This window comes from Primulina eburnea, chromosome 3 (genome assembly GCF_022965805.1).
Source record: "Primulina eburnea isolate SZY01 chromosome 3, ASM2296580v1, whole genome shotgun sequence".
Lineage (NCBI taxonomy): Eukaryota > Viridiplantae > Streptophyta > Magnoliopsida > Lamiales > Gesneriaceae > Primulina > Primulina eburnea.
The window spans coordinates 35919365-35938092 of NC_133103.1; the positions used below are offsets into that span (position 1 = coordinate 35919365).

The 18728-nt window shown below is 33.5% G+C and overlaps 1 protein-coding gene across 1 annotated transcript; it reads left to right on the plus strand.

Moving 5' to 3' along the window:
- Nucleotides 1-343: 343 nt before the first annotated feature.
- On the plus strand, nt 344-1824 carry LOC140828473 (uncharacterized). Its single transcript, XM_073191425.1, has 3 exons — nt 344-782; nt 880-918; nt 1460-1824. Exons 1-3 carry the CDS (start codon nt 419-421, stop codon nt 1633-1635), a joined length of 579 nt encoding a protein of 192 aa, XP_073047526.1. The 5' UTR covers nt 344-418; the 3' UTR covers nt 1636-1824.
- The last annotated feature ends 16904 nt before the right edge of the window (nt 1825-18728 follow it).

Sequence of the window (18728 nt, forward strand, 5' to 3'; positions counted from 1 at the left end):
TGATTTGAATCAAGAGTAGGTCTATTGTGAAAACGATTTTACTAATATCTTTATCTGTGAGACGAGTCAACTCTAACAATATTCACTTAATAAAAAGTAATACTCTTAACATTAAAAATAATATTTTTTCATGGATGACCCAAATAAAAGATCCATCTCACAAAATACGACCCGTGAGACCGTCTCACACAAGTTTTTTTCTTGAATCAATTAAATAAAAAATGTTCCATAATTAAGCACGACCAGATCCACATAATCAAACCCCAAGAACAGATTCATCGATATTACAGGGATACGCCTAACAAATTCCTAACAATATAATCCCTTAGTTAAATCTTCATACATCATCGCAACAAAGCTCCCGTACTCCTAAAATAACAAAAATCATTCCCTTCTAAATCACACATATTTCAAGAAAATGAAACTGACTTTCTTGATCCTCGCATGCATGTGGACTACATGGACCGCGATCGATGCGAGTAGCGCCACCCAGCGCCACCGCCATACTGCGGTGGCTCCCTCCCCGCCAACGGATTGCTCCACCTTGGTCATGGACAACATGATAAGCTGCATGCAGTTTCTCAGCAAAACCGGGACCGAAACGAAGCCGGATGATAGCTGTTGTTCGGGTTTGAAGACTGTACTAAAAGCAAATCCCGACTGTCTATGTTATGCCATAAAAAATGCTCCCAGTTTCGGACTCGATCTTAACATGACCAGGGCCGCCGCGATGCCTTCTGATTGTGGCATCGACAATGCTCCTCCCGTTAGCAACTGCACTGGTGTGTTATTTGGATATATACTTTTTAGTGTATGTATATTCTTATCTTTTTTCATCAAAATTATATAATTTTGTCTAATTGGTTCATTTTCATGCAGCCACTCCCACTCCCACTCCCACTCCCGGGCTATCACCAGGTATTTCTTTATTTATAATCTCTGATTTATGTAACTTGATCTCTTTCATTGTGCCTCGTGATTATAAGAAATTAATCGATTTGACAAATTGATAAAATTATTATTTTCTAAAAAAATTCCCATATAAAAATGTCAGTGGCATACGCTCCATGCAAAAAGAAAAATCATGCATCCATACATTTATGTCATTATTCGTGGAGAATTTTTTTATTTATTCTAAAATGATTATATTAAAAAAATTTATACCAAAGAAATGGCAACCCACGACTGGAACCAGCTGCTACATCTCATAAAATTGTGATATTTTTCAAACCACAATTTTTATTCTGTTGATATTTCAAGAAATACTAATAGACGAGTTCTTTAACATAAATGAAGACCGAATAATTTTTGGCCATCTATGAAATCTACGATCTAGAAATATACATATAAAATACAAATTTATTTATTTTCAAATAAGAAACTTGAAGATTTTTTTTTATTTGATCCATTCTCTCTTTGATCTTCTTCAAACATTTTACTTATCGTTGATGTAACACAGCTAATCCTCCGAATCTCCCCCCCACGGCTCAGCCACCGGCAGAAGTCCCCTCCGCCAGTCCAGGTCCTTCTCCGACACCTTCCAAGCCGAAGTCTGGCGCTCACTCGATTTCTGCAACCTTTTCAGTCACTTTTACTCAACTAGTTTATTTCTCAATATTTATTGCGTTGGCTTGAGGAATCGAAGTTGATGCATGGTCCCAAAAATAATAGTGATGTCAAATCTAATATTTTTGTCCACCAATATTTAGTCCTAGGTTTCTTGATTTTCTTAGTTTTTGGCCCTTTCTAAGGTTGTTATTTTTGCCTTACCATGGAGATGTAGTTTATTTATTAATATTTAATCCATTTTTGTCTTTGGTTGGACCTAGAGATTTCAAGTTTTATTCAAGTTTACTTTTTATTTATTTTTTTCAGCATTTTCAATTAGTTACAAGCAGGGGTGTCAAACATTATTGAAAACCCGAAAACCCCGAACCTAAATCTTATTTTTTTGGGGTTGAACCGTGTCGGGTTGTCGGATTTTGACACCACTAGTTACAAGTCTCAGAAATATAATATTTTATAGTGACTGATATATTTCAAATTTTGGAAATATGTTTTGTTCATTGGAAATGACTAAACAATAGGATTTTTTTATTTATTTGAATTAGGGAAGAGATCTCGTCTCAATTCAATCTTGAATTCAAAATCTTGTCTCAAATGAAATTTTAATGCTACATAGATCACCACAAAAACTCTTGTAAGACGATCTCACGGTCAGTTTTGTGAAACATATATTCTATTTGAGTCACCTATGCAAAATTATTATTTTTTTGCCAAAAATATTACTTTTTATTTTATATATGGACATAGTTGACCCGTCTCACGAATACTGTCGTACAATATACTTACTCATATACTACAATTGTTTTTAGTCACCCTTTCATCACACAAGTGAGTAGATGTGGAGTAGACTAAAGTTAGGTCAACACCCTCCCAATCCACTCAATGCCACACCATACATGTTTTAAGTCACCCTTTCATGAGTTCATCACTAATACGTACACTCGAGTTGGATCAATAAAGATGACATCTTTTGATTAATATCATAAACTTCATTTTCATTCAATTTATTGCAAAATTATTAATTAATGAAAAATGGAATCAAACAAATGGACATCCAAAAAAAAAATTAAGCTAGAGTTAATAAATCAAACAAAAGAAAAAAGAGATAAATCAAACAAAAATAATTATTTTTAAAATAAGGATATAGTTCATTTTTTTTAAAAAATGAACTATAAATTTCATTTTTCTTCAATTTATTTTAGATTCCATTAATTAATAGATGAATAACAAATAAACAAAGAGACATGTATTAATGCTTACTATTTAATGAAGATAAGAGCATACCTGTAAATTCACAATTCAAAGTCATATATTTATAGCAGTAATAGAATAGATAGATAATCGATATATATAGATAATATAGCTGAGAAAAAAACAAACAAAAAATATGTATTTAATATTACTGAGAAAAAAATATCTATTTAATATTATTATTATTATAAATTTTATTAAAGATATAGTTTTCTAAAAAAAATGGAGTGTAAATTTCATTCCAAAACATGAAGGATAAATTTTATTTTTTTTTTCAATTGATTTTAGATTCTATTAATTAATGTACATGCACATGTCCGATTTGCTAGTTTTACCCTAAACTTAGCTACTACCTGCCAACTTATAACGCTTAACCCTCGACAGCTAATATGTATATAATGACGGCTAATATGTATATAATGACAAATATTTATGTAGAAAGTTAATATTCAAATTCAGTTTTTATTTACATGAAATTTTGTAAATAAAAATATATTTATGAAATATTATATAAAATATATGGGAGAAGGAAAATTGAATATTGTTGGGAAAGTTAATATTACATTAATGTTCTTCTCTAGTTTTTTCAATAATTAAAATGGAAGGTAATTAAGTCAACTCGCTAAAATAATCGAAATGATTTTTCTAAAGGATAAATTGGAAATAAATCCACAAATCTAAATCTAACTTTATTCCAACTCCTTTGCACATAACTTTGTTTCCACTCCCTAAAATATTAAAAAGACAAAAATACCCTTATATATGTTAATTAAAATGATTGATTTTATTTGAGTGAAAATGGTATCAGAGCTTAAGTAAAATTATTTCAAACATACAAATTTATTATTATTATGTAATCAAATAATAAGGAGGAGAATTTTCTAAAATAACATGAATCCGAACCCAGGTTCGAGATTAATTATTTGCATGATTTATTTCAAAATTTGGAATATTTGAAACAAGAAAATCTAACAAATGTTAGATATCAAGAAAACATGGGAACTTATCAGAGTTTTAAGGTAAACTTATGATTCAGGATGAGAAGTTCTTAGAAATAGTATTGGGTTCATCTAAACATTCCGGAGATCTTAGAGAAATTCAAAAGATGATACATAATTATGACAATATGTTATATTATGTACAACAAAATGTGGAAACATCCTTGAAAATCAGGAAGAAATTTTTGAAATATTAAAGGATATTCAAACAAGAATTCAAAACCTAGAACATCAACCAACTTCTAGTAAAAGGACTTTAGAAGGAAGGTTACCATCATCCTTTGGTACTGAACATTTATTACACCAAAGATGGAAGACCAAAGTGATGCCAAATCCTTTAACTGAAGAAGAAAAAAATGATCAATCTGATCAAAACAGTCTCATAAAAGAAACTAATCTGATGACAACTTTAGAAAGGATTAGTCTCGAGGATCTCCAAGACCTTGCAAAATCTTTTGCAAATTTCAAGGTTTTAGATATAAAGATGAACACAACTAGGAGTGAACCAACCACCATAACATGGTCATCTATTCAGGAACCACCAAGAGAAAGTGTGAGATCTCAAAATATAAATATGAGAGAACCCCAAATAGACTTTCATACCGGCGGAGAATCACACCCAGCGGGAACAAGGTCAAGGAGAAGTCAAATTCTTTTACACCAAACACCTTAGGAGAAATCTGTTTTAGAACCTCTACATCCTTATGGGATTATGCTTAACCTATATGTCTTAGACTTCAAAAAAAAAGATCTCATAGATGATTGGACATCGCTACGAGAATCGCAACAGGAACATTTGATATCAACAGAGAGATTCATTGAACTTTTAGAAAAAATGAGTTTTGTTTGGGACATGACTTCGGTACAAACCAAAGAGTCAGTCCTAGCCGAAGAATCTCTTAGCTAGATAGCCAGAAGAACGACTATCCTTTTTAAAGCACAATTTATTGGGGTAGACTATTTTAATAGTCAATATACAGAGAAGAAAAAGAAATACACTCAAGCTCTGTATAGTTTTGAATTACATGATATATGTTTAATGGATGAATATATGATGTTATTCACTAAATATAGATGGAATTCAGGGGTCGAAGAAAATATAGCTATGAATTTTTCTTCGTCAAAATACCATGTCTCTGGAGAGAAATTCTAATAAGGGAATATTTCCTTGGAAATCCAGATACGTTGGCACGAAGAGCCTCTTTTCTCAAAAGAAAATTGGCCGAATAGTGTCATATGACAGCATTATAAAATAATTAAAAACAATTTAGGGGTATTAACAAACATACTCTTTTGTGTTGTAAAAAAAATGATCTTCCCACAATTATTGGAAGTAAACCACAAAGGCATAAGAAGAAAAGTTTTAGAACTCATCATTATGCTAGAAGTGAAAAAGTTCTTGGAAACCAAGAACATGGTCCAGAAAAAAGGTCAGATCTTACAAATCTGTACAAAGGAGCAGACCATCAAGAAATAGGACATCATCCCAAGCATCGAGTACATTTCGAAGCAAGGGAAGAACACATACGAAAAAAAACTTTCAGAAGAGCTCACACTAGAGCTAATAACAGTTTTAAGGATTGTAATTGCTGGACATGTAGAGCAAGAGGTCATATCTCAACAAACTGTCCAGCAAATGAAAAAATAGGAATTAAATGCTTCGATACAACCACACATATTGAAGAAACAATTTATTATCAGGATCTAATTCAAGTACACCGGTTTGAGGATATTGCCTCAGAAAAAAGTATATATGAAGAAGAAGTCTTAAGTCAGGAAGAATATAATGGAACATAATCGGAATCTGACTGAAGATGAGGTGTTTCGACACGAAACACATGAAGATTTGTCTGGTTTCTTTAGTCAGGCAACAATGTCACATAACATGGTCCAAAAGATCATGAGAGAAAATCCTAGTCTTCAGAGACATCAAAGATTCTCTACAGGAGAAATGAATATGCAGTTAATTCCTTCCGAAGAAATTAAGGAGTAATTACAAAAATTCAAGGTAGAAGTAGCACGAACAATATCCTGGATTCATATCGGAAAATTGGAAGTTCATATCAAAGTAATTCCAAGAAAAAACCAGATCTATTGGTACTTGGGATAGAGTTTCTCGAGGAATATAAACCTTGGAAACGTCTATAGCATGGAATGAAGTTTATGCCTAAGGATAGAATTTGGAAAATCCAATGGCCACAAGCTCATTCTCAATATACATTCTAGTAAGGATGTTATACTGATAGGTGTCGTTTTTACGTGTTTTGTTGCATTAATTTTGTGTGTGTTTGCATTGTATGTGTGTGTGCATTTCATCCATATTTTGTTAGTTTTAGAATTAGCATATGCATATGATCATAGATTTTGCTTAAACCGTCACTAAATATAGCAACAGTTTAAAAGAACCGTTGTTTTTTGTCCAAAAAACATGCTATTGACGATGATTTTCTAAAACCGTTGTCTATTGTCCAAAAAACACGTTAATAGACAACGGTTTATAGAACAGTTGTTTTTTACCCTAAATAAACGCTAAAAGACAACGGTTTTTAGTGAAACCGTTGTCTTTTGCTTAAAAAAACGCTATGCGACAACGGTTTTCACTAAAATCGTTCTTAAAAATTAAAAGACAACGGTTGAAATCGGGGGAGAAGGATACAAGCCACAAGAAAATGGAGAGAAATTGACAGGAAGGCTAGCACTCGGGCAGTATAATCTTACAGCTCGGGCGCGAGTTGTGTCCTTTGAAGAGTTGAAGATAGAGAGTTCTGTGCCACGAGAAAGGAAGAGTCAAGACAGAGGAGTCGGTGCTCGGGCGGTAGAATCTTACCACCCGAGTGGGACTCAAATTTGGAAAAAATTGTGTGCGTGATTTCTTTCCTTCTGCTAGAGGTTAACCTAAGTTGGCTGGAAGTTGGCATATGGGACAGAGGGGGACACAAAAAACACACACTTATTAGCAGCCACAAAGTTTGGAGAGAGGAGAAAAAGGCTTGAAGTTGAAGAATTCAAGATTTCCGAACATCGTTCTTCTCTTTTTCGTCACGTCTAGTATTTTTAGCTTGAAACTTCTTGTTTAAACATTGTTTTACTTATTTTTATCACGAATTCTAGTAGTTAACTTTCATATTTGTTGGGATTTAAGGGGATTCTATCCCGAAACCATGTTTAGTTAATTTATTTCTTGACTTTTGATTTATTCTTGATTGTGCTATTATTTTCATTGCATTATTAAAGCGTAGCTAACTTTAATAGCAATCTCATATTGTGAATGAGTTCGAGATAATAGCTTGTGATAAGAACGAGTATCATAGTCCGTGGATTTAAAATTTGCATAGAGATATGAAGTTGGATACACGTCTATAGTCATAGTCCAGTAGGTCGAAAGCTAGAGAATTTCATAGAACGACATGCAATTCACCTTTGATAAATAATTAAAAAAAATTAATTACTTCACTGAGTTGAATTAGTTTGGAATAGCTCGAGAGAGCATGCTCAACTGTTTAGGAAATCATGTCGAATGCATGGATCATTGCCGAACGAATTAAGTAAATAAACGAGGGGTAGGTGAACCGAGATTTCCAACAAGTTCATTTCTCATTGAATATTTGATTAATAATTTTAGTTTGTTCAATTCATCATTTAATCCTGAAAAAATTTAATAATTGTTTGTTTAATCATCTTAATAGAAAGTAGTCATTCAAATCATCGTTGCAATAAATTTAGTAATGGGAATAATAATCATGAAATACAGTATCTGGAGGAACGATACTCTCACTCTTGTACAATATATTGTTACTTGACATCGTGCACTTGCGATTATATCGAGCTTTAATTTAATTGACGTTTTACCGAGCATTGTAAAGTGCAAGTTTTGCTTGATCATGTTTTTGTCACGAACAATATAAGACAAAATATTTTGCTCCTTATATTGACTCAGGCGCTGAAATCTGTACAGAAAAAAGGACGAGTTTTTCAAAATATTTGGAAGAAGAATTACCTAAAATTGCTGGAAGGGATTTCTCTAAAAGAATCTTAATCTTATGTAAAAGGGATTAAGATGACAAAAATATCAATCGGAGGTACTTGACAAACACCATGGTAGAAGGTGAAAACACCACCGATTTATTTTAATGATATAGGAGCTGACATTCTGTTAGGAAATAATTTCCTACAAATGTTTTAAGTCCCACACAAAAGAAAACGAGATTAAAAGATTAGTTTTCACAACACCATGTGATCACAAAGTTATAGTGCAGAGATTAAGAGACGCATTTTACAGAAAATTGCCAATTCACTTTCACAGCAAACATGGTGATGAAGGAAAACTTCTGAACCCAAAAATGAAGGATTTTAGACGGTTTGGAGAAACAATACTCCAACTAAGAGCATATAAGGAGCTCCAACCTGAAAAATAGAATTCCTCAAGATAGCTCTGCAACAGAATGATGTAGATTTTGAATTAAAGGTTTCATTATAAGATGTCAAGAAGAGGATCAAAGAAAATTACAATGAAGATCCTTTGGCATGGTAAGATAAAAATCAACTCAAAACTTGCTTTAAAATCAAGGAAAGAAAATAGTATGCATTTGTCTGATACAAGCCTATCCTGATGGACATAGCTGATCAAAATGATATGCCGATTATAATCAAGGAACATCTCGACCTTGGTTTGATCAAAGCAGGAATTTCACCATACAACAGTCCATGTTTTCTTGTAAGAAATCATGGTGAGATAAAAAAGAATAAACCAAGGTTAGTTATTAATTATCAAGAAATTAATAAGATCTTAGAATTTGATGGGTATTTAATACCTAGCAAAAAAATCTAATTAGTTGCATGCGCAACGCTAAGATTTTCTCTAAATTTGATTCTAAGTCTGGATTTTATCAGATTCAGATGCACGAATAAAGCAAGAAATTCAAGATTTCTCCACACCACAAGGGCATTATATTTGGGAAGTTTTACAATTGTGATTGGATAATTCACCCCAAATATTTCAAAGGAAAATTGTTGGGTGCATTAATTGTCCTTGCTTGGCAGAGCGATCGAACCGTGATGCTTGAGCTATTGTGCAGTTTAAAAGATTTGAGTTGCACAAGTACCACCAGTTATAGCTTTTGGCAAAGCGGTAAGCACTCGATCCTACAATTGGGTGCAACAATTGTCCCTGCTGGAAGAGCGATCAAACCGTGATGCTTGAACTGCTGTGCAGTTTAAAATATTTGAGTTGCACCATTATTACTAGCTATAGCTTTTGGTAAAGCGGTAAGCGCTTGGTCCTACAAAAATGGATAATCTATTTAAAGATTATTTCAAATTTATGTTCTTCTATATTGATGATGTTTTAATAGCATTTATTAATATGTAATAACATATCAAGCATTTAGAGATTTTCTCTAAAGTTTGTCAAATAGAAGGACTGGTTTTATCCGAAAAGAAAGTAGTCATTGCCACAAAAAAGATTGAATTCCTCGGAATATAAATCGATGAGTCGGGAATAATTCTGCAAGATCACATAGTAGAAAATGTGCAAATTTTCCAAACGAACTGAAAGGAAAAAAAACAACTTCGAAGTTTTTTACGAGTTGTTAATCTTGCTGGAATTTCCATTAAGAACCTAGTAAAGCAACGAAAAGTGTTTAGTCCATTACTGGAAAAAGATGCAAGATTTATATGGACAAAAGAACACATAGAGGGACTTAGCCAAATAAAAGAGATTTGTAAAAATCTTCCAGAAATTGTTATTCCTTAATATGAAGATATCTGGTATTATATAAGATGCCAATGATCATTGGTGGACGACAGTTTTAACTAAGCTCACACCAGAAGGAAAACAACCATTCAGATATTGCAGTGGACTTTTCTCAGATACAGAAGCCATAAGATGACATATCAACGAAAAAGAATTTTATGCAGTAAAATGAGCGAAAAATGACCATTATTTTTACTAGCAAAGAAATTTACCTTGAAAGATTATAACCCACAAGTAAGATCTTTCTTGAAAAATAAAATAGAATCTAAACCTGAGAAGGCTAGATTACTAAGGTGGTAAGCTCTATGTCAAAATTATTTTTTTGATATTGCAATTATTAAATTTAATGAAAATATTTTTCATATTTTTTAACAGAAGATGGACAACGTTGATATCGATTCCATCATAAAAATGCAGAGACATTTGAGAGAACAACTTAAAATGCTTCAAAACGAGTTCAACAAGCTTGCTCTAAATGAAGAAGTCGATGGTAGGTTACAACAAACCGATAATAGAATTGTCTCTAATTGATTTACAGGATATTTACAGGCTTATACTCAGTTATGGTATGTAATGCAACGGCCTATCCTTCAAGGCATTGAGAAGACACTGGTTTCCCAAATAGAGAGTTTTCGAGTACATGACTCTACACCTGGAGCAGAGGATTTAAATACCCCTAGCACAAGTGTTAAGTCGAGATCATCTCCAGATGAGTCGGCTGAAACAAAAATTGAAACTCCAGATCCCTATCTCGAGTCTTCAAGTCAACCCTTCACCTCGGGGATTGAATAGGAAAAGATCAACCTTAGACCAAATACAGACAATGGTAAATATAAGGTGGTCCTAATAAAGCTACAAGTTCCCCATTACAGGTGTATCAACAAAACTGAAAGAAATTAAAAACAAGAATAGGCATTAACCCAGCCATAATCAGGGTTGATGTTTCAGGAAAATATCATAGGTTATGGATGAAACAAAATTCATATCAAAATGAGTAAAGGCATGGTATGAATAAAGGACTTTTGCCTCGGTTTATAATATATCACCTAGCTTCCGAGAAATTTCAAGATTACCTAAATGGATTCAGGAAGCGGTTCATGAAACATGGGAAAATAACGAATATTTGTTCTGAGGAGACATTCTGGAGCTTTAATTTTTCAGTACAACACCAGAACTAGTAGGAAAAATCTCTCACGAAGCCTTTCATTTTATCAAGTTAACGAGGCCAGACATAAATGTTCAAGAATTTATCAAAGATCCTTCAACAAAAGAAACACCACTTGTTGCTTTAATAATTGAATATGAAATTTCCACCAAAAGAGCATGTGGTCTATGGGTTTATCTAACCGAGATTGACAAAGTCAAGTTTCAATTTAAGTTTTATCAAAATTCGGTAAATTGATAATTCTTATTAAACACTATGACAGGCAAAACAACAAGTTTTGCAGGAAATTTATTTGAAAAGAAAAGAAATCTTTTGTGGAATAACAAGCTGACGAAGAGTAAAGAAACCAATCGGAAATTTTGTAACATGGCTCATGTGGGAAAATGGTCAGAACAAGTCTGCCCAAAATGCTCAAATCAAAAGGAGCCAGAATTTGGCAAGGGATTCAGACCTAGGTCAGATACAAAGCATCTTGCAGAGACATGACCAAGTGGTGAATGACCACAATCACGTTTTCCTCGGGGACACCAAAAGTTTAAGATCCCCCTACAAAAATAAATGGAAATGTGACCACATTAATTTTTCCTCGGGGATACCAAAAGATAGAAATTCCCCGACAAATGAAAGTAGGCATGTGATTTGTCCACTATCAAAAAAGACTTGTACCCAAATACACCTATAAATAAAGCGTAAATGGGAACAAGAAAACCACACAAGATTAAAATGAAGTTTGGAACCAAATAAAATGTATTATATATATTTTAAGGTTTCCAAATGAAGTATCAAGGTAATAAGAAATCAGCTGAAGATTTTTAAAGATCTTTATATACAATTAAAAGAGGAAGTGAATGAGATCTCAGGAAATATGATACAGATCTGGACAGATGATACATACACGTATCTACTGGTTATTCAAGGAGCTAAAGATGGAAGAACAAACTGTTTCTAGATTAATGATCTAGAAAAAGACAACTCAAGAAAAAAGGAGGGACCACTCAGCCACCCACTCGACCCATTTAAGAGATAATGCCAACCACAGCTGGAAGACAATAAAGAAAAGCTAAGGCAAGAATTTGAAGTATGGAATTCAAATCTGCAAAGGACTACTATAAATACCAAGATAGAAAGAAAATGAATACATCATTCAACCTCTTCATTTTTTTTTTCAAATAGATTGTAATATTTTCTCTTTCTTAGTTTATGTGTATTGTAATTTTGGCTACTATAAGTAGCTAGACAAGTTTAACAATTTCACTATACACCATGAGGTAGGAAACGAAACAGGGTTGTGTTAGGTGTTGTTGAAGGAATTCACGATAGGAACAATCTGTTGCGACTGCGTGGTTAGGCTGTGAGGGGCAATCTGTAAAACCAGTGGATATAACCCGACGACACTCCTATCAAAGAGGTAAACTGTTCAGTTTATTATATGTAAGCATGATGGCTATTTATATTAAAAAAATCGATCATTTAAACATGATATATATGCTGGAAGCCATGCATAGCTGCACGTCTTTAGGCTATATGTCTTTAAGAACATGCTCGATAGGTAAAACAATATCACGTACCATAAGATGAAGATTAAGGATATTTTTAGAATATTTTAAAAAAAATTAGGGAGTTAAAACAAAGATTTAAGGGGATAAGAAGTAAAAAGAAAATTGAGAATGAAGATAGAGATTTATTGTAATGTTTACCTTTTTCTAGAAGGTTCATATATTATTATTAAAAATAATAAAGATTATCCAAATCGGGTTTAAACATATTTTTTTTATTCCCAAATAAAGTTGTATACCTTTTTTTTAAAAAAAAAAATCGAATAGATATATGAGTCAAAGTAATATTAAATCAAATATTAAAAAAAAGACTTATTTATTTTTCCTATAACATGGTAGAGGGACCACCTAGAAACTGCCCACCCGCTCCAAATCTGTCTCCAACTACATAAATACCATAAATTAATAATTTCAATTTTTTAAAAAAATCAACAAAAACTTGTTGAAAAACCATCCTTTCCATCAGCCAGATAATTGTGACATTAATAATCAAAGTTCTAAAGAGCCAACCTTTCCATGCATATAGCTATGATGGAATTCGTGGAGAAAGTGAGGTGACTGAATTCTTTTCTAGCCACTGTTCAAATTCACTCATACACGATGCTTTGTATCTCACTTGACATCAAAATCTCAAGTTTAAGACGAGGTCTGAGGCTCGAGACCCAAACTAAAAACAACTCCTGCGACTAAATATCGTTTAGACCTTTTGTGAGCCAATTAGTAAAAATAAATAAATTGTTATATGAATTTGGAGACACTTTGGTTGCTTTAGATTAACATTTTGGTGACTAAAATATTTAAAAATTTGAGCTAGAGAATACAAGAGAACCATCTGCAAGTACACACACATATATGTCACTATCAAACTCAAGTCATTCTTGCTCTTCAGTTTTCGCTTTCTTGTGTTCTGCTTATGAGAATTTGAGGCTCATTTCCCAAGTTCAATTCATTCTTGTCTTGGTCTAAATTTGTATAAACTAGATATTATAATTTATTGATCAATCGACAAGTATCACAAAGATCTTTGAATATCCATGCAAGCTGAAAACATCATTAGCAAATGAAGCTATTGCAATTGTATGTGGTTTGTCCTCGAAACATATAAAGACCGATTAATAAAACTCAAGAAAAATGTATATATAATAAAGCTAGATCAAGTCCAAGAACATTTTTTCCTTATGACTCCATTGATTAAAGAAGTTATATTTCAAAAGAGGAAATGTGGATGGTTTGTCGTTGAACCACTATACAATATTCTTTTGTTAATTATTTGTTTCATTTTACTTTAATACATTTACTTTATTATTTATTTTCAATTTTGACCAACTGACTATCAGCAATTAATAAAGTCGGCAAAAGGCCATATTCATCCAAATAATTTGATAAATGAAATGTTCATACGGAAGGCAAGTTTTCACACAGGCGAGTAGCTCTATAAATAGAGTTTCTTCCCTCATTCAGAAATCATTTTATTCTCGAGTTCTTCTCTGATCTCAATATATTCTTGTTTGAGTGTATTGTTATAATATATTTGATAAATGTTTTATTTTCTTGTATTAAGAGAAATTCTATTCTCTTTAGAAACATAATGAATGGTCGTACACCATCAAATATTATAGTAAATTTTTTTTATTTTGTTTGTGGTTTTTACCTTAATAATTTTAAGGAGTTTTTCACGTAAATCTCGGTGTCTAGTTTTATACTTTATTTTCATAATATTATATCAAGTTGTCACACCTGGTTCCAATAAGTGGTATCACAGACTTTACTTAAAATTTCTTAAAATTGTGAGTGTGGTATGTGGTTGCAGCTTAGACTGATCTTCTACGTCAGAAAATATTTTATTTTGAGATTTTTTATTAAGTGGAGATTATCTTGTTCAGTCCACTAAATTATTGTAGAAAAAATGACGAAAATTACGAGATTGCAAAGTTCAATGAGAGTAAATGTATGCTATGGAAAATAAAGAAATAAGTAGTTTTAAGAAAGGAAAATTACTTGGCAGCTATTGGGGATAGAACGAGGAAAATGACGGATGATGGAAATTCGAATGAGATGAATGATAATATTGTTGTCAATTGACACTTGATTGTAGCAGAAGAAATACTATCAAGTATCTATGAGATAAAGACTGCAAAATTTATATGAGATACTCTGACAAAAATGTATGAAGTCAAGTCACTACACAATAAGATTTTCCTTGCTTAAGAATTTTGTCCTTCTCGCTCAACATTTCTATCTGTTTTAAAAAAAGGTTATTCGAGTTCAAAGCAATTTTCGAGAGCCTAACTGATCATAACAAGCACATGCTCATATTTTATAATTCAATCATTAATGATCAATTTGTGCTTAAAATTTCTTTTGAGAAATCTTTGTAATTGAGAGTAAAAGGCTTATTGCTTGTTTTGTCAAGTTTGAGATACTAAAAGTTTCAGTAAGCAGTATGGTAAGTCCTGATAAAGTAGACAATTTTAAAGTTTTGTAATTGTCAAAGTATTTAGTTAGACATGAATTTTATTGTGGCGATGATAACTAAGACCAGTAGACCAGCAGACCAGAACCATAGAATATCTTATCAGTAGCTGCTGATCTGCTATAACTAAACCAGTAGAAAGGGATAACAATACAAAACCAGTAGAGAACGTTTTCTAACGTTGCTATCTTAATTGTTACCGTTAAAGAGTTCCTAGTACTAGTATTAATTGCAGCATTAAATATTATACGGAGTCATTTAATGCACTTTACCCAATTAAGTATAAAACAAGACTGATTGTTTTATAGCTTTTCTGCAGGAACTTCTTTCGGTAATAAAGCTGATTGTATCAGTTATCTGAAGACATACTCTGATTGTGAACGTTGAGCTCAGTCGATTATATATACTTGGATCAAATCCATGTTCGACACGACACTTCGCTTATTATCATTCTTCAAGGAACAAAGCTTTTCTCTTATCAGACGAATATCAAAATTCCTTGAGCATTTAGAAGTTCAACACAAAGAAAAGTAGCACACACTTCATAGCTTATATCTGATCTTTTGAAGATCATCTTGTGCTACTGATTCTTACACTCTTCACGATCTGTACATTATTTATACTTTGTCAGAAGAGTCTGTAATCTGAAAAGAGTCTTTTCAAAACTTTGTGTTTCGCATTTTTGTGAGTTGAGAAACTAAGAGTTTCAGTAGGCTGAGGTGTAAGTCCTTCTGAAGTGGATGTGTACAAGAGTTGTACTGTAATATCCAAAGTCTTTTAGTTATACCTTCTGGAAACAGAAGAAGGGGAGACGTAGAAGAGTTTATCTTCGAACTTCCATAAACAACTGCTGCCTACTGTTTTATTATTTTTCAACTACTTCATCAGATTGTTTCCGCACGTTTTATTGTAATCAGGTGAAAGTATTCGCACAAGATCAACTACTATCCTTAACAGGATTTTAGTACCTCATCAGAACGAAAAACGAGTAGAGTTTATTCACCCCCCCCCCTCTAAACTCAACTTCGATCCTCAACAATTGGTATCAGAGCGGGTTATTTTTGTTTGTGAAAAACTACAACAAATGGCACACTTCAGCAAGATCCCTATGTTCTCTAAAGAAGATTTTGACGACTGGAAGATAAGGATGCAAGCTCATCTTGCAGCACAAGATGATGACATGTGGTATGTCATCACAGATGGTCCACTGAAAATCTTAAAGCCTAACACAGCTATTGCTGTTACTGACGGTGCACCACAGATGGTCGAAAAATCAAGAAGTGAATGGACCTGTGAAGATAAGAAAAAGGCCAATCTTGACAATGTGGCGAAGGATATATTGTATAAAACTCTCGACAAGAACACTTTCAGCAAGATTAAAATGTGTTCTACTGCAAAGGATATTTGGGAAAAGCTCATCCAGATATGTGAAGGAAATGAGCAAACGAAAGAAAACAAACTGTCTGTAGCAATGCAGAAGTTTGAAAACCTGAAAATGAGAGCTGGTGAAACTCTAAATGAGTTTGATGAAAGATTCAGTAGCCTGGTCAATGAGCTAGCTGCTCTGGGTAAAGAGCATAGCAACAGAGAAATAGCCCTCAAGGTGATGAGAGCCTTACCCAGAGAATGAGATGTTAAAACAATGGCTATGAGAGTATCCAAAGACTTGAACAAATTGGAACTGCACGACTTATTTGCAGATCTGAAAGCCTACGAGTTCGAATTGGAAGTGAGAAGTGGAGAAGAGCCTTCAAGCCTACCCACCAAGGCTCTTGCTGCTACTGCTACTGCTTTTACTGCTACTGCCACTACCTCTTCTACTACTGCTGCAGTTGTACCTCAGGCATTACCTGCTGTGATCATTGACAATACAATGGAGAAGACTGCTGAACAAATCAGTAGTGATGCTATGTTCTTATTTGTAAAGAAATTCTCCAGGTTCATGAAGAAGAACCATCGAACCTATCAGGGTCCCAATCGCAACTTCAAGAAAGATTCACCATCTGGTGATATGGGATGCTTTAACTGTGGAAAGATAGGTCACTTCATTGCTGATTGTCCTAAACCAAAGAAGGATGACCAAAAGAGAAAGGATCACAAGAGGAATGACAAAAAGTCCAGAAGAGATCGAAAAGCGATGATTGCCGAAGAAAGCAAATCTAAGTGGGCGGACTCTAGTTCTGAGTCATCTGACTCAGAAAGCCATTCCAGTGATAGTGATGCAGAAGAAGTCAAATGTCTAATGACGGACAATGACTCAACCTCGACATCTGGAGAGGTATTTGATTTTGACTCTAATGAATTTACACGAACTGATTTGATTGATGCACTACATGAAATGATAAAAGAGTATTCCAGACTTTCTCAATCATTTGAAGAAGTTAAGATTGAAAATCAGAACTTAAAGAATCAGAACAGTAAGTTAACTTGCTTGCAAGTAGACAGCTGCAATGATTTACAAGTTAAGATGAGTAAATTAATAACTGAGAATGAAAAGAGCCAAAGCAGATTACCAGAAGGTGCTTTCTGAAAACCTGAAGTTGTCGCTACTGGTGAATGCTTGGAACAAGTCTTCTGTTTCATTGGAAAAGATGCAAGAATTACAAAAACAGTCAGGAGATAGGAGTGGTCTCGGTTTTTGTAATAATGAAGGCACTTCTAAAACGAATATTAAGCCAACACTGGAAACATGGAAAGGGAAATACATTCACTTTGTGAAATCCAGCGTGGTACAGGAACCAGAAGTACCTACTGCTTCAGTTGAAAGGAATGTAAATCTGACGAACAGAAGAATGCACTATGGTCTGGGTTACGTTAAACCTAAGGAAAAAGTTGACCAGAGTTCTAGATTCAGAAAAGAATTCAACTCTGGAAGACAACATCCTATGAAGGTTAAAAACTACCAGTACTACAACTCTAAACCTGTTCAGAAGAGATACAGACTGGAAAACAGAAACAGAAGGGAAGAACAACATTTTGGTATGCATACTGTTAGAAATAACAGACCTTCTGTTGCACACACATCTTTGGATACCCGAAGTACAAAGTCACCAAGAATTATACAAATGTGGGTTCCCAAAGGACTGATAAGGCTTGGACCCAAATAGATTTGGGTACCAGATACTAAAATTTGTGTTTGCAGGAACAGCAGAAGGAAGAAGAAATCAGTAACTCTACATGGTATCTGGACAGTGGATGTTCCAGACACATGACTGGACAGAAAAACCTACTTTCTGAGATAGTGAGTTGTACTGGACCAAAGATAACTTTTGGAGACAACTCAAAAGGTAGAACCATGGGTAAGGGTAATATTATCCATGGTAACATCACTATTAATGACGTATTACTAGTTGACAATCTTTGTTATAATTTAATCAGCATTAGTCAACTATGTGATAATGGTTATTCTGTAGCTTTTCAGAAGCATTCGTGTATAGTTAGAGATTCTGCTGAAACTACTGTGTTAACCGGAAAGAGAGAAGACAATACTTACAGAGTCTCTTGGAACTCAAATCTTGTCAATACTCCTACATGCTTAGTTGCTTCTCTTAGCAATAAACACTGGCTATGGCACAAGAAATTGAATCATCTGAATTTCAAGTCAATCAATTATCTCAAGAAGCAGAATATATTTGATGGATTACCAGATATTAATTTCGTTAAAAATCATGTTTGTTCTGCTTGTCAGCTTGGGAAACAGATAAGATCCAGTTTCAAGACCAAAGATAGCAAATCAACTTCAAGATATCTGGAACTACTGCATATGGATCTATTTGGTCCTATCCCCATCATGAGCTTAGGGGGAATGAAATATACTCTTGTTGTTATTGATGATTTCTCTAGATTCACTTGGGTAATATTTCTCGCAGGAAAAGATCAAACCAGTAGTCTCTTGATCAAGCTTCTGAAAAGGATTCAAAATGAAAAATCTACTACCATCATCAAAATCAGAAGTGATCGGGGTACT